We start from the raw sequence: 23,253 nt of genomic DNA on the forward strand, positions 1-23,253 counted from the left end.
TTTTGTATTGTATTGATTTCTGTTTTGTACATTGCTTGAAGATTCATCTGAATATATAGTGATAAATAAATTTTCTAAATAAAAAGTTGAAACTCTCTGAATTCTTGTGAGACCAAAATGGTACCACTCACAGCAAATTCAGGTTCAATATGTAGCCTGTACAGCTGGTATAGCACAGTGGGGAGGAGAGCCTGGCTGGGAGTCCAGAGTCTGTGAGTTCAAATCCCCGCTTGTGTCTCCTGGGTATAAAGAGCCAGCTAAAATCACCCCAACAGTGAGTGGCTCAGGGGTTACGTGCCCTGTCACCTGTGCAGCCGTGGGCAAGCTGCATAGTCCCAAGGAGCCCAGTTGCCCCCCAGCTGGCAGCTGCGGACAAGGAAGGGGCTGGCTTATGCAGCTGTGGCAAGTTGAGCAGGCCTTAGCCAGCAGGGGAGGATTAGCCTCAGAGGGAGGCAATGGAAAAACCCCTCTGAATACCGCTTACCATGAAATCACTGTTCATAGGGTAGCCATAAGTCGGGATCAACTTGAAGGCAGTCCATTTTTCCATGTAGCCTGTACCTTTCCTATCTTCATTCTTAGCTTTTCCTTCCCAGTGAGGCGGGAAATAAATAATAATAAATAATAATATTTAATTTGTTTGTCGCCTATCTGGCAATTAGCCACTCTAGGCGACGTACATTAAAAAAGATAAAATACAATAATTTCAGATGCAATCACATTAAAACAATAGATAGAAATACTGGACAGTCATCAATACATATAAAAGCAATTAAATTAACAACATACGATAGATGAGAGACTCATGACGATTTACCCATCCCAAGGACCTCAAAGGCTTGTTGGAATAGCCACGTCTTCAGGGCGTTGCGGAATACATCTAGGGAAGGGGCATGTCGAAGATCACATGGGAGGGAGTTCCAGAGAGTGGGGGCCACCACAGAAAAGGCCTTCTCCCTAGTACCCACTAACCTAGCTGTTTTGGTTGGCGGGATTGAGAGAAGACCTTGTGTGGCTGATCTAGTTGGGCGGCATAATTGGTGGCAGTGGAGGCGCTCTTTCAGGTAAGCTGGGCCGAAACCATACAGGGTTTTAAAGGTTAAAACCAACACCTTGAATTGGGCCCGGAAAACAACCGGCAGCCAGTGTAGATCAGATAATACTGGTGTGATGTGGTCCCGTCGGCGGCTGTTGGTAAGTAAGCGTGCCGCCGCATTCTGTATAAGTCGTTTTCAAGGGTAACCCCACGTAGAGCGCATTACAGTAGTCTAATCAAGAGGTGACCAGGGCATGCACCACGAGTGGGAGCTGTTGAACAGGGAGGTAGGGTTGCAGCCTACGTATAAGGTGTAATTGATACCAAGCTGCCCGGCTCACAGCCGAAATCTGAGCCTCCATGGACAGCTTGGAATCAAGAACAACCCCGAGGCTGCGGACCTGGTCCTGTAGGGGCAACTTCACCCCGCCAAACACCAGGTCAACATCTCCTAACCCTCCCGTGTCTCCCACAAGTAGTACCTCGGTCTTATCAGGGTTCAACTTCAGCCTGTTCCTGCCCATCCATCCACTCACGGATTCCAGGCACTTGGACATGGTCTCCACAGCCCTCTCCGGTGAAGATTTAAATGAGAGATAGAGCTGAGTGTCATCTGCATATTGGTGACACTGCAGCCCAAATCTCCTGATGATCTCTCCCAGCGGCTTTACATAGATGTTAAATAGCATGGGAGAGAGGATAGAACCCTGTGGCACACCACAATTGAGAGGCCAAGGGTCTGAAACCTCATCACCCAATGCTACCTGTTGGCGCCTATCAGAGAGAAAGGATTGGAACCACTGTAAAACCGTGCCTCGCAATCCCAAACTCTCCAGGCGATCTAAAATGATACCGTGGTCAACGGTATCAAAAGCTGCTGAGAGATCCAGGAGGACAAGGAAGGTGAATTCTCCCCTATCCAGTGCCCTCCTCATATCATCAACCAGAGCGACCAAGGCTGTTTCAGTTCCATGTCCAGTCCTGAAACCCGATTGGTATGGATCTAGATAATCCGTTTCATTCAAGTGTGTCTGCAACTGATTTGCCACCACTCTCTCAATGACCTTGCCCAAGAATGGTAAGTTCGAAATTGGGCGGAAGTTGTTTAAGATCTGGGGATCCAAGGAGGACTTCTTTAAGATGGGTTTAATAATAGCCTCCTTGAGGGCTAGTGGCATAACACCCTCTTGCAAGGATGCATTAACCATTGCCTTGATCTCCTCACCCAATCTCTCTTTGCAGCTCATAACGAGCCACGATGGGCAAGGGTCATTTAGACAGGTGGTAGGCCTTACAGATGAAAGCACCTTGTCCACATCCTCAGCAGGAAGAGGCCGAAATCGATCCCATTTGACTGGTTTGCAACTGGTTAACTCTAGCTCACTCACTGTATCCACGGCGCACGGAATTGAGCTCCTCAGGTGTTCGATTTTATCAGCAAAGTGCTTTGCCAATTTGTCACAGGAGGCCTTAGACTGTTCCAAGGGTTCCAGAGGAACTGGACCGACCAGGCTTCGGACCACCTGGAACAACCTCCTGGGACAGCACTCAGCTGATGCAATAGAGGCAGCAAAGAATTCCCTCTTTGCTGCCCTTACCGCCACTTGGTAGGCAGCTATTGCTGCTCTAACTTGTGTCCGAGCATCTTCGGAGCGCGACTTTCGCCACCAGCGCTCTAGTCGTCTCACCTCCTGTCTCAAAGTACGCAACCGTGGTGTGTACCATGGTGCTACTTGAGTTCTGTTCAGGGGGAGAGGATGTTTCGGAGCCACTCGGTCTAACGCCCCAGCGATCCTCTCATTCCACTCTGTCACCAGGGCTTCGACCGGGCGACCTTCAGCAGGTTCCAATTCCCCAAGCGCCGTCAGGAAACCGCCTGGATCCATCAGGCGCCTGGGGCGGACCATTCTAATAGGACCTTTACCCCTGCGGAGGGCATGTGGCATTGAGAGATCCATCTTTACCAGATAGTGGTCTGACCATGACACAGGGGTAAAAGAATTTGCCCCTAACTTCAGCCCACTACCCTCCCCCCCCGGGACAAATACAAGGTCAAGAGTATGAACGGCTGCATGGGTGGGCTCAGTATTACTAAGGCGCAGTTCCCAGGAAGCCATGGTTTCCAGGAAATCCCGAGGAGCTCCAGTGAGAGTGGTCTCAGCGTGTATGTTAAAATCACCCAGAACTAATAGCTCTGGGGACAACATTCGCACGTCTGAGATCACCTCGAGCACCTCGGCCAGGGAGTCTGCCGTGCAGCGGGGCGGGCGGTACATGAGCAGGATCCCTAAACTGCCCTTCGAGCCCAACCTCCAGTACATACAATCAACAAAGCTAGTCCCACGAAGGGGAGGTCTGGCAAAGAGCAACGACTCTCGATAACTGCCACTCCCCCTCCCCGCCTTCCGACCCTCGGCTGCTGTGCGTAACGGAAGCCTGGTGGACACATAGCCTCAAGAATAGAAGCTGAGGCTTCGTCCAACCAGGTCTCCGTAATACATGCCAGGTCTGCACATTCATCCAAGATCAAATCATGAATGGTTGATGTTTTTTGTACTACAGACCTGGCATTACACATCAGCAGTCGAAGGTCAGTAGGAATCCTGCGTCCCCCAGCTTCCTTCTGGTTCTGGACAGACCTGGAACAAGGGATGGATATTATGTATCTATCCCTTGTTTCTCTCCGTTGACATGGTCTGCCCCCAGCACTATTCCAGCGCCTGCCGCCCAATCTTGTTATACTTTGGCCCCCAGCCCCTCCCTCCTCTTCCCTCCCTGATTTACACATGCCCCTATCTCCTCCGCAATCAATCAGCAAGCCCAGATGAAGAGGTCAAAAGATGTTGTAAAAGATATTAAGGGGCGGGTAATCAGGTCCAGTACACAACCCTAGGGTTAGTCAATCCTTCCAATCATGCGACTGCATATGCATACACAATCATTCAATACATTCGTACCACAAAACAACCAATCATACAACATTCACACCACTCTAATCCATACACACAAGCACATAACACAACCAACATTAAAATTAGTCCTCTTCCAACATATAATGGCACAACAACACTTCAATAGCAGCAGCAGGCGGCACCACGCCCACACGAGCAGCACCACGCCCAGGCACTCCACTGGCGGCAGGACCGGCATGCATGCAGGAAAACGACAGGACAGCGACGATGGCAAGATCACAGCGACGGTAGCCAAACAACAGCACAGCTCACAGCAGCAGCCGTCCACATCCACATGCGAGCGACAAGCGAACGACGTCAACGATGCACGGCCGAAGGACGATCCTCCAGATGACAACGGCGGCATCTGCACGCAACAGGCAGGAGGCAGCGAACGGCAGCAGCACAAGGCCACGAAATGGTGCCCCAGCAGCGGCCGCAGCACAGCCCGCAACAACAGCCGCGGGCAGCGGCGCACGCCGAAGGAGGCGCGAGCCGCAACGATGGAGACCCAAGCGGCGCCCAGCCCGAACGCGAGCACGCGGCAAGATGAAAACAAAAGTTTTGTAATCCTGTTTTTCCATACTTTTTACCTGTGAAACTGTAAGAACATAAGAAAGCCATTGTACAAGTTTTGTACAGTGATGTGGTTAGACTTTTGTACTGTACCACTTCAGACTGCAGCTAGGGGATTGGATTTTGGATTTTATTCCACATAACACTCCCATATAGGAAAGATTGCACAAACCTCTTTCATCCATGTGCTAATTTAACTGCAGGGAGCTATTTACATGATCAGATGGCATTCAAAAAACCAACTACTCCCCACCTGTCATGTGAAATGCTACAGTTCATAATTCTTCTAACTTGAGCCTGTCAAGTCTTTCTGCATAAATTATGGAACAGCTCCTAAAGTTTGGGGTCTTCATTTCTGGCATGAATTAAAGGAAGTTAGCACTCTTAAATGCCGAATTAAGCATGTGAGATGTCTGCTGATTACTATTTCTTGCAGTTGTTGGAGAATTTATCTTCCTAAACAAGAAAAGCAATATGATATATAGGACTAGTCTTCTCTTATGAGCTGTTGAGGAGGAACAACATTTCCTTGCGCTAACACAGTCCAGTACTAGTATGAAATGGGGCTAGATACTACTGCTATAACATATTCTTTAGGACAGGGGTGGGGGATTTTTCCAGCAAGTGGGCTGGACCCCGCTCTGTGGACCTTTTTGACAGATGGGTGGGGCTGCCTACCTGTCAATTATCTGACAGCAGGTGTGATCCTTGAAGGTGCATTTTCACCTGAAATCAATCAGTTCCTGATGGAGAAACTACCTAGTGCAGCTGATCCCAGTGGGGTTCACTGTTAGCAAGCTCCATTTGCAAAGAAAAAATTGGAAGCTTACTTTAAGTTCCTTATTGTTCCTTTGCAACTGATTATACAGCCACGAGAGTGGCTGTATACTATAGCTAGCGTGGGTTTTTCACTTTCTGCAATGTTAAATTGAAAATACCCTCCATGCCATTCTGATGCTTCCCATAAGCTCATTTCAAAACAAAACCGTACAAAACTTATAGTTCTGAACTCAGAAACGCTTGCTTAACAACCCTCTCAATTTTCATGGCAATACACAAAACAATAAGAGAAAATAGAAAGTTCAAAGTCTAAAAAGAGCAAAAAACAAACAAACCAGAGCCCTTTTGGACTTTTTTCCTCTGAGTTCTCATAATCTGTTGAAATTCATTAAAAATCAACCATATTCACAGAGTACCTGTAATCCGAATACTGACCTTGCCCCATACTCTGACCTTCATCTTCTGCAGTTTAAAAGTTAAAAAAATGCCAGGCTGATTTTTAATTTAAGAAATTTTGGCAGGCAGCCTATGATAACGCGGGGCATGCTCAGTAAGATCCAACTGTCAGAGTTCTAAAAGCCAGACTCACAGCTGCTGGGCTTGCCGAATCAGGGGGCCACACCCACACTAGACTTTGATTTCATGTGAAACAGTCATGGCTTCCCTCAGAGAATCCTGATCAGTGTAGTTTGTGAAGGGTGCTGAGAGGAGATTCCTGTTCCACTGAGAGAGCTCCAGCTGCCAGACTGGTGTAACAGTCAGCCACTCTGATTGAAGGTCTGTGAGGAGAACAGGGTGTCTCCTAGCATCTCTCAGCACCCTTCACTAACTACACTTCCCAGGATTCTTTGAGAGAAGCCATGTCTGTCCAAAGTGAAAGAAAGGCCTGGTGTGGATGTGGCCAGGGACAGCTTTGGTTTAAATTTGGGTGGGAGGCTACATGCGCCTGCTGTAGAATAAAAAGGTGGGGGAAAGCCTGAAAAAGAATGATTCTGTTCACAATGTTTTCCTTTTGGAAAGGAAAGGGGCTTCCCTTCTGCCCAGGGCTCACCCACCCAATCTCCTCCCTCTCCCTTCCTTGCCCCTTCCCTGGGTCAGTGTTGGACTATGACCTGGGAGGCCAGGGTTTGAATCTCCACACAGCCATGAAGTTGACTGGGTGACCTTGGGCCAGTCACTGCCTCTCAGCCTCAGAGGAAGGCAATGGTAAAACCACCTCTGAATACCGTTTACCATGAAAACACTATTCAGAGGGTTACCACAGGTGAGGATTGACTTTGAAGGCAGTCCATTTCCATTTTCAAACATGATTGCATAGAAATAAATCCCATTGAACTCAAAAAGTATGCAAATGATCAAACCCTCCCATCCTTCTATCTCCTGTCCTCTCCCTCTTGCCCCCTCCCCCTTCCTTTGCCCCTCCCTCTCCATCCCCTTCCAATCCCCCCTTGCCTCTCCTCTTCCTCCTCCCCATGATCAGTTTTACCTATCTTAAGCATGATTGCACGGAAGTAAATACCATTGAACTCTATAAGCATGCAAATGATCAAACCTGCCCTCTCCCTTCCTGTGCCCCCCTCCAATACGCTCCTTCCCACTCCCCCTCCTCCTCCTCCTCCCCCCCCATGGTTAGTTTTTCCTATCCTAACCAAGATTGCATAGGAGTAAATCCCATTGAACTCAATAAGCATGCAAATGATCAGACCTGCTTTTCCCCTTCTTCCAAATTCTTTCAAGCTACACAGGAAGTGGATTGGACTGTGAAAGACCAACCCAAATGGTGTTTGCATTTTAACCAATTTGTAGGGCAGTACAATATCTCAGAGAGGAGGTCAGGTGTCCTGCTCCCCTGGTCCATTCACTATAGCTGCCCAATTTCCCTGCTTTTTAAAGTTTGATAGAAATAGCTGTGGGCTATAGGTATGTTCTTAAACCACAAGGTTTTTTGCCTATTAGTGAATATTATATATGGCCTGAGCCTAATTAGGACCGCAGGCTGGAGATCCACCTCCCGTCTTTGGATGTTGCCTTTGGAATGAAGGGATGAGAATTCATATTAAGGTTTCGCTTTGGAGGGTGATATAATTGATGGAGAGAGGCTTCTGGGCCATAGGTTCATGAAGAGGAGTACTGGGAAATACTTAATCTAATTAGTGGATGAACTAGGAAATATATGAGAGCTAAATTACATGTGAGAGAGCAGGTCTGCATTGTCTGTCTTGTGAATTTTGTTCCCTCTTCCTCCAACAAAATATCTGAAGAAGGGGCAGATCCTAAATGCACTGTGGAAAATGCTGCTTCCCCACACAAGCTGTGGGAGCAAAACCCTTCTTTAACTATCTCTTCTTCCTCTGTTGTGCAGGATAATTGAACTGAATGGGTATAAACCTCCTCTAACTTACAAGCGTTTCCAGGCCATCATTAGTCGCATGGACTTGCCCAAGAAGCCAGTTGCCACGATAACAAATCAGCAAATGGAGAAGTGCCAGACTGAGATCCAAGAAAATCATGATGACACATACGGTGTTCCATCTTTGGAGGAGCTGGGTATGTTCCGGAACTGCAGGGCAGCTACACCAGCTTTCCATGTGCTTGGAATACTTCTAAGTTTTACTGTAGTTCTCTTCTTGCCTGACCTGATCTGGTTCTGACTTTAAAAGCAGACCAGATTATAGTTGCATCTTGAGCTTGAAAAAACAAACTGATTAAGTCAGTATTATACCATGCATCAGGTCATTATGATTATTTTTTACAGTAAGAAATTACTTATTACAGAACAATAATTGAAATAATTTATACATTGAAAACAGTACTTCTAGAAACTAGAACATACTGTGTCTCTTCTGTCCATGCTTTTGACCCTTGATTCCACTCTAGTCTCCTAATCTTGATCCTGACCTATTATGCCAGTCATTTCATTCTGAGCAGGCAGGAATAAGGTTGTAAATCTTTAGTGGGCTAGACTGAACTGAAAATTTTGTCACTAAGCTTGTTTAAATTTAGAGATGAGCAAATGGAAATTATTCTCCTCCTATCGTTACATAAGCTCCCTGGAAATGCTCCAAGCTATAGTGCTGTCATTTCATTGAATTACCTCCTCCTGCCCCCCAAATGAATTTTGGAGTTTGTTTTCAAGGCTTATAATAAATTGGTTTTGCAGCATATGCTGCAGTGGTGTGTGCCTTGTGCAGTCCTTTATTCAAAGGTGCCCTCTGCTGGTTTAGGGTGATCATTTCATGCTGAATAGTCCAGAACATGTTTAGCTTATATGTAGTGCAAGATACAATTAAAGCTAGATCTGTTGCCTAAACTCTATATTAGCACTCCCTCCATTCTCTTTCAGGCTTCCCCACTGAGGGTCTTGCCCCAGCTGTCTGGCAAGGAGGGGAGACTGAAGCCTTAACTCGTCTGGATAAGCATCTGGAAAGAAAGGTAACCCTGTGTATTCTGTATTGCAAAACTATGGTTCAGGGAAAGGGCAACCTCCTTGTTTTTAAACTGTGCTATTGACTATAGATATGCCAGTGTATTAGGGAATCTGAGAATAACAGTACCTCTGCTGCTCTGGCTGCTGAGAGATGTCGCAAGCCAAAGGTTCTCTTTGTTTCTTATCCTCTCAGTCTACTTAAACTAATAATGGGATCCTAAATCCTTTCATACCATTTATTTTCTAATCTACACCTAACTTGCTTTTTTGTACGTCTGCAAATGCAAACAAATTTCATATGCCAGTTTTGTTTCTGCTGCGTTATAAATCTTTGTCATTTATCTGAAACTTGAATAAGCATTGGATGTTTACTAGGCAACAGTAAAGTTATGTATCAGAAGTTGTCTGGTACACTAAGGTACTGTGATAAAAAAAACAAAGCTGTGTACTATTAATACTAGCTTTTTATATACTTCAATTTTTGACACACTAATGTACAGTGTACAGTGGATGAAGCTAGGGGGCATACCTTCAGGGTTCTCTGTAGAGCAGCAGGCGGGACCTGGGGGTTGGGGAAGCAGAGATGCAGTGGTCTGTTGTGATTCCATTCCCTTACCAGGTGCCCTTTCCTACAGACTGCTTGGTTTGAATGTGTGTGTTTGAAGGTGATGGCTGGGAAAGAATAGGGATTCTGTTAGTGTACTGCCCACCCTGCTGCTCAATAGTTTCCCTTCCTGAGCTAGCTGGAGTGGTCTCGGAAGTGGTGTTGGAGTCCTTTTGGCTGGTTGTGCTGGGGGACTTCAACATCCATGCTGAAGCTGCTGTTTCGGGAGTGGCTCAGGACTTCACATCCACCATGACAACTATGGGTCTGTCCCAACATGAATTGGTATCTGGCCCCACGCATGCTGCTGGACACACTCTGGACTTTGTTTTCTGTGCTGGATGAGATTATGGTGATCTTGGAGTGGAGGAACTTTCTATAGTTCAGTTGTCATGGACAGATCACTACCTGGTGGGGTTTAGCTTTCCTGAGACTTGGAGCCTCTCCTGTGGTAGGTGACCAATTAAGATGGTCTGCCCCAGGAGACTGATGGATCTGGATGGTTTCCTGAGAGCTCTTGAGGATTTTCCTGTCACCTTGGCAGGCAAATCTGTTGAAGCACTGGTTGATCTCTGGAATGGGGAAATGGCCAAGGTGGTGGACACGATTTCACCTGAGAATCCCCTCTCACGGAGTAGAGCCAAACCAACTGCCTGGTTTTCTAGGGATCTGGCGGCGATGAAACAAGTGAGATGGTGGCTAGAGTGATGTTGGCAGAAAACTCAGAGGAAGTCTGACTGAACATAGGCCAGAGCCTATTTGAAGGCCTAGTCCATGGCAGCATGGGCAGCAAAAATGTCTTTATCCTCTACTACCATTGTGTCTGCAAAGAGCCATCCAGCAGAGCTGTTTCTAGTAGTTAGGGGCCTCTTACAATCTGGCACACAGCAAGGGAATTCAGATCACTCAACAGCCCACTGTGAACAATTTGCCCAGCATTTTGAAGATAAAATGGCTTGAACCTGTTCTGACATGGACGCTATAGTTGATACAGGCCCAGTGGATGTAATTTTGGCTCCTGCTTCTCCATTGTTAATGGATACTTTTCAGTTTGTACAGCCCAAGGATGTGGACAGGATCCTTGGAGAGGTGAGGGCAACCACATGTGTGCTAGATCCTTGCCCCTCCTGGCTCATTAAAAAGGCTGTGGGGCACTGGCTGAGTGGTAAAGGGAGTGGTTAATGCCTCTTTATTGCAAGGCAGGGTCCCAACATGCCAAAAGGAGGCAGTTGTAAGACCAGTACCGAAAAACCCTTTCCCAAATCCCACCTTATTGGATAATTATTGGCCAGACTCCAGTATTCCATTTCTGGGCAAAGTACTGGAGCCTGTAGTGGCGTCTCAGCCCAGGGGTTTCCTAAACTAGTAGCAGATGAAATCAGAGTTACGGTAACAAGATGTGGCACACATGGCACTGTCAGGTTGTGACATGAGATACCTCACTGATTCTACCTACCCTCCCACCTGCGTTTGAAGGTACCGCAAACCGGTAGATTTGGTAATAGCAACAAATAACACTTGTTTATAGAATTTCACAGAACCTTGTTTTTCATTTCCATTTCTGTGTTCTTTTCTTCCCCTTCCTGATTCCTTCAAGGCATGGGTTGCAAACTATGAGAGGCCAAGGATGAACACCAATTCATTGTTGGTCAGTCCCACAGGGCTCAGTCCCTACCTTCGGTTTGGGTGCTTGTCCTGCCGCTTATTCTACTATCGGCTCTGGGAACTATACAAAAAGGTGAGAAACAGAGAATCAGAAACAGTCTTCTTTAATTAATCCAAAAATCTTGGTCAGGAAATAAGTGAGATGTTAATTCTCTTCACATAGCTTGTAGTTCCTATATCTGACATAGTTTTCAACATCTTGGTTGCTATTACATTTCCTTGCACTTCGCTGGGGTTGTTGATTTATTATTCCAAGGCCTGCTTACAAAAGAATAAACAAAATTGTAAAAAAGCATAAATCAGGAAGATTTAAAAAATTACAACTAAAAGGTGTTTGCTTGGTGGTAAAAGGACAATAAGGTAGGTACCAGGTGAACCTCTCTGGCGAGCATTCTGCAATCTTTCTGAATATATTTTCTGTAGATACCTATTCTCAGAGTTATCACATCTCACCAGAAATTTAAGGTGCCTTCATTTTGCCCTAGCGCAGGGGTGGGAAGCCTCTGGGCCAATTGTGGCCCCTCAAGGGGTCCAGTTTGGCTTACGAGACTATTTTCCCCCAAACCACACCCACATCACTAATGACATCAGCTGATGGATGGGAAAACAGAGTTTAATCCTGCCTTGGCTGTGTGATCCTGTTCCCAGCAGGGAACAAGATCCTGCAGCCAAGGCAGCAGGATTTAATCCCAGCTCTCTAGCTGAGCTGTCCTGGTGGTCAGAGTCTTGCACACCCAAAATCGGTGCTAAGCAGAATCCCACCTCCCGCATCGGCTTATACAAAGATTGATCCAAGCAAGTACTGTTTGAAACAGTCTTCTCCCCCCTTTAAAGATTTTTTAAGATAGTCATTGCCCATAGGTTGTCCAGTGATCTTTCAAGGGGGGCAGATTGCTTAAAGAGTGCTGCAAAACAAATGTCTGTTTCTTCATCGCTGTGCAATGGAGCAGTACCTGCCAGAGCTGATGTCTGGAAGCAGGCATTGGGTCTGGTAGGGACTGCTCTGTTGTGCAGCGATAAAGAAAAAACAAGTCTAGAACAGGTGTGGAAAGCCTGCCCTATGCTGATCCTTTTTGAAGGTTGAAGTGGTAGGTATGGAGCAGGCTTTCCAAGCCTCCCTGCTAGTTCCCCACTCCTGTCCTATTGGGTTGCATCCTCCCTGTGAACTTTATATACAAGCCAAGTTTAAAGCATATATTTTGACCTCAGATCATTATTCTTAGTAAAGGTTTGCTTGTTGTAAACAAGGCTTACTGCTTTGGTCCCTGAGTGGAAGTATCCTGAAGACATGAACAAGCTCACTTGGGGGTTTAACGTTGAACCAACTCAAGGTGCAGAGTTCATCTACTGACATATTAAAAAGCTTGGATACTGTCTTATTTGTACATACCTCTTCCTTCCTGTCCTCTTTAGGTGAAGCGGAACAGCACTCCACCACTGTCACTATACGGCCAGTTACTCTGGAGGGAATTTTTTTATACAGCTGCTTCAAACAATCCTAAGTTTGACCGTATGGAGGGGAACCCGATTTGCATTCAGATCCCGTGGGACAAGAATCCTGAAGCCTTGGCAAAGTGGGCAGAAGGCAAGACAGGCTTCCCCTGGATTGATGCTATCATGACACAATTGAGACAGGAGGGTTGGATTCATCACCTGGCCCGGCATGCTGTGGCCTGCTTTTTGACAAGAGGTGACCTATGGATCAGCTGGGAGTGTGGAGTAAGGGTGAGTCAAACAGGGTAGAGGTAGAAAGTATATGTTGGCAACAAAGATCTGTGAAACAATTCTATAGGCAGCACAGCACTGCCATAGCTTTTCTATGGAAAAAAATATCTGGAGAGTTTCCCTCTGGTACAGACCTCCCTTTTTAAGGAACCTCTTGAACTAGGGTGTTAAATTAATACAGTAGGGCCCCGCTTTACAGCGTTCCGCTTTAAGGCGTTCCACTGATACGGCGGCTTTCATTTTCCATTTTAAAGGGTTTTTTCCCCTTTTACGCCATTTTTGCGTCATTTTTGTGCGACGCGGCCCATTAAAGTCAATGGGGTTCCGCTTTACGGCGTTTTCCACTTTACGGTGGGGGTCTGGAACGGAACCCGCCGTATAAGCGGGGCCCTATTGTATCTAATCACATTCCATTTTTGGGCTCAGTTGAGAAGTCCCAGAAATGCCACTGCCAAATTAATATAGTGGTGGTGGTGGTTATCCTGTTCCATGAGATCCAAATATTAGAAAGTCGCATAATGAATACCCAGAAACCAAATTGTAATGGAATGCCCGTTAGTAGCATAGCTTGGTTTTTTGTTACAGTTGCAATCTTGCTTTGTACATTGAAAAAACATGGCTGTGGTAACTTCAAATTGGAAAGAAAAAGCTTTTTCTGTATGAGCAGACATTATTTCACAATCCTGTATCTTATTGGCTTGTTTCTCATACTGGTTTCATTCTTCCAAGGCCTGGTTCAGTGAATGTTATAAACTGAGCAATTAGATGGTTATTAGTTGGTTGGCTTGTACAATATTAAAAAGCACAAGAAAATCCTTGCCTGGCTTACAATCTAAAATGTTTCTCATCAGTACTTGCACCAACAATTTAGCATCATCTCTGTCCTCTGCCACTGAGACTATCTTAAAGGATTTTCCTCGTTGTGTTCACCTCACTTTCTTTTGCTGCAGGTATTTGATGAGCTGCTGCTGGATGCAGATTTCAGTGTGAATTCAGGCAGCTGGATGTGGCTTTCGTGCAGTGCTTTTTTCCAACAGTTCTTCCACTGTTATTGCCCTGTTGGCTTTGGACGTCGTACAGATCCCAGTGGCGACTACATCAGGTGAGCAAAGTGACCAGTTATGTCACTGGAGCTTGTTGGTTCCATCCAACTGCAGCAGATGGAATGGGCTTGTTTACATCTCTCCATCATCTCTGCTGAGAGATGAGCTGCCTTTGGCTCCTCTCCATGAACTGTTTTCATACTTGCTGGCCATTATAAGAACTACTATGTAACTTTAACGATTGGTGCCTGAGTTTGCTTGTTTTCCTCCTCCCTCCTCCTCCCCTTTTCCTTTTGTATTCTTTTTTTTAGTGATTGCCTTGTTTTATTGATCTTATATAAGTTGCTCTCAGAGCCTTTTTGGCTGGAGAGTGAGACAAATGCAAAAAACAAGAATGCAGACCTGTCTCCTTTTGTAATTGGGGCAGTTGACTGCCTATATAAATTGTTTACAATGTTAAATGAAGGTCTTGCTCACTTTGTCCGGCAGGCGATATCTTCCCAAGTTGAAAGGTTTTCCCTCCCGCTACATTTACGAGCCCTGGAATGCTCCTGAGACTGTGCAAAAGGCAGCAAAATGTATCATTGGGATAGACTATCCCAAACCCATGGTGAACCATGCAGAGACCAGCCGAATGAACATAGAGCGCATGAAACAGATCTACCAGCAGCTCTCACGCTACAGAGGCCTGTGTAAATACTGAATACTAATATCATGTTTTTGAGTTGTATTATAGAATCTAAGCTGATCAAATGTAGTTCAGTCTTTACAAAGTAGAAATAGCTTCTGCTAGGAATCTGGGTCAGTGCTCTTAGCAGACCATGAATTGCTTTGCATAGTAGCTGTAATGGTAGAAAAACTAGAGATAGAATTTGTTCCGAACTGAAACAGAATTCATTATGAGGACCCATTATGTGTAGCACACATGGAAATGGAAAGGCATAAGCTATTAAAAATTAAGACTCTGACTTTATACTGTGACCCTTGGTCATAACAATATAGCTTTAACAGGAAACAAAAAATACGATGACATAAACCTTCCTGCATAAAATACAGAAGATACAGAATAAAAGGACCTTCCAGAAAAACAAAGGATACTGTTATTTGATCAATTTTACAGATTAAAACTATAAAGATCATCTGCTACAAATCTTTCTGGCTACTGCAGCAAAGAATGCCACTCTGTATATTGGTAAAACATATTTGACTGCAAGTAGAACACAGCCTCTAGAAAAGGCATATAATCTACCTGGCGTTGATAGAAAGGAACAGTATAAAATGTAATGCTCAGTATATGGTCAGAATTGTGCAGCAAGTACTAAAAAATACCAGAGTGTAAGGATCATTGTAACGCTTCTCATCATATATTCTGCCAACTTAACATGCTTCCTGTTATTGCTATTATATTTAAATAAAACTGCCGTCTAGCTGTGAGCTGATGTTCTCATAGCGAAAAATTAGATGATTGTTATCTTCTAGTACAATTAACTGATGATTTCCCCAATCTAAAATCTTTAGGTTATGTTTCATTGGATTAATATTGCTGCTTAATTAACATCACAGAAGTGAAGCATATTCAGCAGGTTTGTTTTGGTGTCTGTCAGATTCATGGTATACATGTAAATTAGTTGCATGACTCAGTTTGGACAGCCACCTGTCTGGTATGCTTTGATTCCTCGATTAAGCAGGGGGTTGGACTCGATGGCCTTATAGATCCCTTCGAACTCATAATATTTTATGATTCAATGAGATTAACATAATAAATCCCATGTGAATCTTGATCCAAATGAATATATATTACTAAATGTATAAGCTAGTGCAGGGGTAGCCAATGGAATACCCTCCAAATGTTTTTGCACTCCCAACTTTCATCAGCCCCAGCCAACATGGCCAGTGATCATGGACGATGGGACTTGTAATCCAACATCAGGAAAGCACCACATAGCTACCCATGAGCTTGTGTGTGTGTGTTTCACTATATAACATATATTAGGTAAACCTGTTGGAGAACAGGATGGAGGGCAGCCCATCCCGGTGATCATAGTCAATAGAGTTGGCAAAAGGGGAAAAGCAGTTCATCTTTGTAGACAGGGATATCGTTGCTTGCATACCATCCCTTGTAAAGCACATGTCCTCACATCCATGGTTACTCTTTTGCTATGTTTCTCAACCTTGTAGTGTTATTTAACACTGGGTTGGTCTATAGTAAGATCTCGCATCCACGATTTAATTACAAATGAAGGGGATGACCTGACACACTTTAGAGACCTGGGTGGGCGAGCTAGGCATAATAGATTTGACCCATATTTGCCCACCTGGGTACTCTGATCAGCATCAGCATAGGCTAAAGGAGGAGCGTTGCTGTGGTCCATAAAACAACTGTTTTTACCGGGAAGCCACTTTGTCTTGGGATGGGTTTGGAGGGCCTGCATTTCATGTTGGGGACAGACTGGGGATGCTGTTGGTATACCACCCACCCTGCTGCCCAACAGGCTTCCTAGCCAAACTGATTGGTCTTCTTTACTGTGGTGTTGGAAGAAACCAGGATTGTACTCCTAGATGTTTCCAACATTCGTGCTGAGACTGCCTGTGATAGACCAGCTTGGGCTTCATGGCCTCCATGACAACCATGGGGAATGTCTCAGGTTATCATTGGCTGAACACATAGAACAGGGGGGTACTTTTGATTTGGTCTTTGTCCCAAGTATTGAGGGTGATGATCTGAATATGGCAGATGGAGGAAGTGAATATTATCCTATTGTCTTTGTGAGACTACTTCATGATGAGATTTGGAATTACAGCTTCTAACCACCTCCTGTTGCAGGGGATCCATTTGGATAGTCCACTCACAGAAACTGATGGATGCTTTGGGGACTTTGCAGATTATAGAGCTGGTGATGCTGTCAAAGCTCTAGTCTCTCTGTGGAAGGGCAAGATAAGATGGGCTATCAACATGATCGCTCCTGAGTGCCCTTTCCAGTGCTGTGGAGCCTTTTTAGTAACCTGGTATTCCAGGGAACGAAGGGCTATGAAACAAGTTGGATGGTGATTAGAGTGCAAATAGTGCAAGTCTGGGAGTGAAGCTGACCAAACGTACTTACATATACATAACTATACCTAATGTGTGGCAGTGTGTGCAGCAAAGAAGGTACATTTCTCTGCTGTTGCATTCTCAACTAGGTGTCTCACCGAGCTTTTTAAGGCTGTTCAGGGTCTTTTGACATCTGCTTCAGTCAGTGAAGCACTAGATCAGCCTTTCCCAACCTTAGGGTCCCCAGATGTTGCTGGACTCCAATTCCCATCATTCATGACCATTGGCTGTGCTGATGGGTAGTCCAGCAACATCTGGAGACCTAAAGGTTGGGAAAGGCTACACTAGATCCTTCAGTTACCCACTGTGACCTATTTGTAAAATGCTTCGAGGGTAAAATCACTCAATTTTGCATTGACCTTGAAACTTCTGTTAACAGCAAGTCCAGATAAAGTGTGCACTATTACATCTAACCAGATTTGTGGGATCAGTTTCAGTTGATGCTGCCTGAGGACATGGACAAGGTGCTTGTTAGTATGCATCTGTGTGTGCGTGCTCTCAACCCTTGCCCATGTTGGCTGATAAAAGCTAGCCGGGAATGTTTGGCTGTGGGTTCAGGCAGTAGTGAATGTCTCATTATGAAAAGAAGTGATGCCTCTGGCTTTAAAAGAGGCTATTACATGACTGCTTATAAAAAGGCAACCTTAGATCATATTGTGTTGGACAATAATTGGCCAGTTGGCAATACTCCTTTTTTGGGCAAGGTGATCAAGAGAGTTGTGGTGGTACAACTACAGACATTCTTCAAAGATATTATCTTGACCCATTTCATTCTGGCTTCAAGTCTGACAGATAACCATTGTGATAGGTAAGGGGAGTGTGACCCTGTTACCTTTATTTGATCTCTTAGCAGCTTTTAAATACTATTGAGCATGGTATCCTCATGGACGGGCTCTGTGGGGTGGGAATTGGTGTAACTGTAGTCCAGTGGTTCCCCTCCTACCTGCAGACCATTCACAGAGAATGAGTTTGTGTGTCTGTCAGCCCCCTGGCATTTGGTCTGTGGAGTCCCTTAGGATGCTACCTTGTCCCCAGTGCTTTTTAACATCTGCTTGAAGCCATTGGGAGTGATTGTTAGGATGCTTTCAGCAAGGTGTCATCAGTATGCTGATAACACTGAGCTCTACTTCTCAGTAGCATCTGAATCAGGAGAGGGCATGCAACTCCTGGACCAGTGTTTAGAGTCAGTGATGGGTTGACTGAGGGCCAGTAAACTGAAGCTGAATCCTGGTAAGACAGAAGCCCTGTGAGTGAGTGGTTCCCAAGATTGGGAAATTGGCAGATTAGATGCTCTTGATAGGGTTGCAGTCCCCCTTAAAGAGCAGGTACATAGCTAGGGAGTACTCCTAGATCCGTCACTGGAGGCACAGGCTTCTTCAGTGGCTAAGAGTACTTCCCATCCCAGCCTTGGCTAGTATGCCAGCTACGGCCATTCCTAGACCAGGATAGCTTGGCCACAGTGGTGCAGGCCTTGGTAACCTCTGGACTATTGCAGTGCATTCAGTCCTTGAGGTTGGTTCAGACATAGCAGCTACTACAGAATGCCAACGCCCAACTTTTGGCCAAAACACCCCCTCCTCATCAACGTATTTACACGAGTGGAAAGCTCTGCACTGGCTGCCAGTACATTACCAAGCTAAGTTCAAGGTATTACTGTTAGTGTGTAAAACCCTAAATGGCTTAAGACCAGGTTACCTGAAGGACTGCCTTATACACCAGCCAGATCATCTTGATAATCAGGAAAGGCCTTCTTTGCTGTCCCACATTTCAGTTTAGATTAGTTCAAGGATGGAGAACCTTTTGACTACCAGGTGTTGTTGAATTGCAGCTCCCATCAGCCCTAGCAAGCATGGCTATGACGAAAGCACAATGTTTATTTCTATTAACTTGTGTTTAGGTTAAGGTTAATAGAATGTTGAGTGAGATTGACTGGAGTGTTTGCAAGGGTTGGGAAGGGAGGGAGCGAAAGGTTTAAAAAGGGAAAGAAGTGACAGTTGGGAGTGGAAAGAATTGTTGTTGTTGAAGTTAGTTAGACAGGGCTAATATGAGGTATATAGTGTGTTTGGGTCTTATTGTGGATTGGGTTTAGTATGGGCAGATAAGCAGATTAGGTTTAGGACTAAGGAGGCCACAGACCTGAATTTACAAGATCTGAACAGGGTGGTTCATGACAGATCCTATTGGAGGTCGCTGATTCATAGGGTCACCATAAGTCGTAAGTGACTTGAAGGAACATAACAACAAAACTAATATAACTTCTATAAATTATACTGTGATCATAACGTTTATTTAAAATTCCACATGCGTGCTTGGTCTTTACTATGCTACCAAACAGGGTTCTAAATGCTAATAACTACATATAAACCCACAGGTATAAACCACATTCAACCCATTAGCCACTTCCAGGGAGAAGGTGGGATTGCTGAGGCTTGTGGTGCAGTAGGTAACTGGTCAAAGCAGAGGCAGGCATCTTTGGGGTCACCTGTTTCAGGCATGAAGGAGCAGGAAGGATTGTAGGTCTGGGACCCAGGATGCAACAATGGCCAGGTCTGGTGGAAGTTGTAGTTCAGCAACATCTGGAGAGCCAAAGGTTCCCCGACCCAGTTTAGTTTCTACACAAACTTTACGGTGCAGTGGCACAAGTATTTGGAACACTGTTCCCGTTGAAATCAGACAGGCACCCACAATTCTGATCTTTTCCCCACCTGCTGAAAACATTTCTGTTTTGCCAAGTGTTTTTAGAGAATTAATTTGATTCATTCTTGGTTATTTGTTTCGTATTTTATGGTTTTATAATTTTATGATGTTTTAATGCTTATATTGTACATTGCTGTGAAAACTTTTGAATAAGGTGTTGGTTTAGAAATACTTATATAAATAAGTTCATAATAAAAAGTTGCCTGTTCTTTAATGGAGACATTCACATTACTTTTTCCAGGTTTATTGGCCTCTGTTCCTTCCAGCATGGAAGACCTCAGCAACCCCGTTACAGACCCTTCCACAAACCAAGGAAGCTGCATCAGTACAAGTGAGCAGGCGTTGTCTATATACTATATGAACCTTTCAGTAGGAACCTGGAGATTCTATATGGCTGTTAAATTAGTTCCACAAGGGATGGAGATGGTGGAGCCTAGTTTGGGAGTTGAGTGAGGTGTTGTTTCCAGAAGTTCTGTAAGATTTAAGTGAATGAGCAAATCTTTTCTACGCTGTTCTGTACATGAAGCCTGCCCAGACATGGGGCAGCTTGAGAGAAATTTTAAAGAGAAGCCAGAATGAACTGCTGACAAGACTCTTCTAATTCTTGCTCAGGTCTGAAGAAAAAACTATCAGTACTTCTTTCAGTGCTAAAATCTGAAATAAAATCATGAAGAGAGTCTGTGGCTATAGTTCCTTCATTGTACAGGCATACCCCGCTTTAACATACACAATGGGACCGGAACGTGTATGTAAAGTGAAAATGTACTTAAAGTGAAGCACTACCTTTTTTTCACTTATCGATGCATGTACTGCACTGCAATCGTCATATATGGGCATAACTGATGTAAATAACACATTTATAACTAAATAAACAAAATAAAATAAAGTAAGCTTACCTTTAATGTCAGCTGGCAGATGCGAAATGGATGAACGAAAATTTACATGTATTGCAGGAAGGATGAAGGAGAGGGCATATCTTCTACTTCATAAGTCGAGTCATCAAGGGCTAGACGCTTTCTTGCTGGCGACTTGGATGGACTACCTGAAGTAGGAGTAGGGCTTGGGGCTGATGTCGATGCTAGAGATGGATCAGTGGATGTTGATGGTCTGGGAGATTGACTGGGTGCTGCTGCTGGCCTTTTGAGAAAGTAGGTGTCTATGGAGGTTTGAACTGTAGCTCTTTTCTTTTCCCTGTAGATTTCTTTGTAACAGGCATAAGCCCCCAAAATGTTTGCATTGACTTTGGAATTTCTTTCAAAGTCCCTGTCATGCTTTTCAAAAAGAGCCATGGCGCTATCAAGATGACGGAAAGCTTCCAAGAGAACTTTTGAAGTTAGGCCTTCAGGCTGTTCCATGGTCTCATCCGGCACATTTTCTTCCTCTCTCTCCTCTTCAAGTTCAAGAAGATCTTAATTGCTGAGGGGTTCAGTATGGGACGCCATAAGTTCAGCAACATCTTCTGCCTCCACTTCCAGCTCTAACTGCCTTGCCATCTCTGCAATATTTTCAGTAACATCAGCTACAGGATCTTCAAAGGCTTCGACATCATCAAATAACTGTGGGCATATTTTTTTCCAGGCCCCTTTCATTGTTGTTTCCTTGATGTCATTCCAAGCATCTCTTATAGTTTCGATGCAATCCAGGATGTTGTAGCTTTTCTAGAATTTCTTTAGGACTTCTTGCCTTGTCCCCTCTTAATTTTCTATTGCTGCAATACACTTGCTGAAGGTTCTTTTCAAGTAGTTCAACTTGAAGGTGGCTATGACCCATTGATCCATAGGCTGCAGGAGTGAGGTGGTATTCGGTGGTAGGAATTCCACTTGAATGTTAGGGTTCAGTTCATTTAATGTTCGAGGGTGGCCAGGAGCATTGTCTACAAGGAGCAAAGTTTTAAAAGGGATATTGTTGTCCCTGCAATAGGCTTTCACTTCTGGTACAAAGCAGGTGTCAAACCAATCTTCGAAAATGGCTGCAGTCACCCATGCTTTTCTATTAGACCTCCAATGCACTGGAAGTCTAGTTTTAACGTAGTTCTTTAAAGCTCTAGAGTTTTCCCAATGATAAATTAGCATAGGCTTTAGTTTCAAGGTACCAGAGGCATTGCCACCTAACAGAAGGGTTATTCTTTCTTTAGCTGGCTTGTAGCCTGGCATTGTTTTCTCCTCTCTGGCGATGAAGGTTCTTGCAGGCATCTTTTTCTAGAACAGCCTAGTCTCATCCACATTAAAAATTTGTTCTCTGGAGTAGCCTCCCTCTTCAATAATTTTGGCAAGGTCGCATGGATAGCTTTATGCAGCCTCAGTATCTGCAGCAGCTGCCTCTCCTTGCACTCTGATGTTATGTAGGTTAGACCTCTTCTTGAACCTGTCAAACAATCCACGGCTTGCAACAAATTCAGCATCCTTCGCTGCCTCACCTTTCTTAGCCTTCAGGTCATTGAATAGGCTTAAGGCCTTACTTTGAATCATTGCCTGGCTTACAGGAACCTGATTTTCTATCCAAAATATTAAGAGTCTCTCCATATCTGCAACAACGCTATCCCTTTTTCTAATTTTTGTTGTGTTCACTGGCATAGCACTCTTAACTTCCGCAAGAATTTTTTCTTTGCTCCTCATGACTGTGCTAACTGTCGTTCGAGTGAAGCCTAGCCGTCGGCCTATCTCATCTTGAGAAACACCTTCATCAGACAGTTTAATCATTTTAAGCTTCATACTCTCCAGTATGGGGTTCCGCAGGGGTCAGTTCTGTCCCCCGTGCTGTTCAACATCTACATGAAACCATTGGGTGCGGTCATCCAGAGCTTTAGAGTGCGTTGCCATCAGTATGCTGATGACACACAGCTCTATTTCTTCTTTTCATCTTCTTCAGGTGAGGCTGTCAATGTGCTGAACCAATGGACTGGATGAGAGCTAACAAACTGAGGCAATCCAGACAAGACTGAGATGCTGCTAGTGGGTGGTTCTTCTGACCAGATGGTGGATGTCCAACCTGTCCTGCATGGGGTTGCACTCCCCCTGAAGGAGCAGTTTTAGCTTGGGGGTTCTCCTAGAACCATCTCTGTCCCTTGAGGCTCAGGTAGCCTCGGTGGCACAGAGTGCCTTCTACCAACTTCGGTTGGTGGCCCAGCTACGTCCCTATCTGGACAGGGATAACCTGGCTTCAGTTGTCCATGCTCTGGTAACCTCCAAATTGGGTTACTGCAATGCACTCTACATGGGGCTGCCTTTGAAGACGGTTTGGAAACTGCAGCGTGTGCAAAATGCAGCGGCCAGATTGGTAACAGGGACCAGATGGTCCGAACATATAAAACCGATTCTGGCCCACTTGCATTGGCTGCCTGTATGTTTCCGAGCTCGATTCAAGGTGCTGGTTTTGACCTATAAAGCCTTACACGGCTTGGGACCACAATACCTGATGGAATGCCTCTCCCGATACGAACCCACCCATACACTATGTTCAAGATCAAAGGCCCTCCTCCAGGTGCCTACTCCAAGGGAAGCTCGGAGGGTGGCAACAAGGGAGAGGGCCTTCTCAGTGGTGGCCCCCAAATTATGGAACGATTTCTTCGACGAGGTGTGCCTGGCGCCAACACTTATCTTTTCGGCGCCAGGTCAAGAATTTCCTCTTCTCCCAGGCATTTTAGCATGTGTTTTAAATT

General features: G+C 45.0%; 1 protein-coding gene across 3 annotated transcripts in view; it reads left to right on the top strand.

Moving 5' to 3' along the window:
• The window catches only part of CRY2 (cryptochrome circadian regulator 2), a 49,946-nt gene that overhangs the window by 20,260 nt on the left and 6,433 nt on the right, over positions 1 to 23,253 (top strand). Inside the window, exons 4-11 of one of the 3 annotated variants that reach the window (XR_009760658.1) lie at positions 7,706 to 7,890; positions 8,687 to 8,775; positions 10,972 to 11,112; positions 12,453 to 12,764; positions 13,715 to 13,866; positions 14,297 to 14,499; positions 19,837 to 19,926; positions 20,549 to 20,743. Coding sequence is in view for 2 of the 3 variants with exons in the window: in XM_061610855.1 (XP_061466839.1) it covers positions 7,706 to 7,890; positions 8,687 to 8,775; positions 10,972 to 11,112; positions 12,453 to 12,764; positions 13,715 to 13,866; positions 14,297 to 14,499; positions 19,837 to 19,926 (1,172 nt within the window). In the remaining variant the exon portion in view is untranslated. The remainder of the gene's footprint in view (positions 1 to 7,705; positions 7,891 to 8,686; positions 8,776 to 10,971; positions 11,113 to 12,452; positions 12,765 to 13,714; positions 13,867 to 14,296; positions 14,500 to 19,836; positions 19,927 to 20,548; positions 20,744 to 23,253) is intronic. The other 2 variants (XM_061610855.1, XM_061610856.1) reach the window with 2 other exon arrangements.

Source organism: Rhineura floridana, chromosome 2 (assembly GCF_030035675.1).
Source record: "Rhineura floridana isolate rRhiFlo1 chromosome 2, rRhiFlo1.hap2, whole genome shotgun sequence".
Classification (NCBI taxonomy): domain Eukaryota; kingdom Metazoa; phylum Chordata; class Lepidosauria; order Squamata; family Rhineuridae; genus Rhineura; species Rhineura floridana.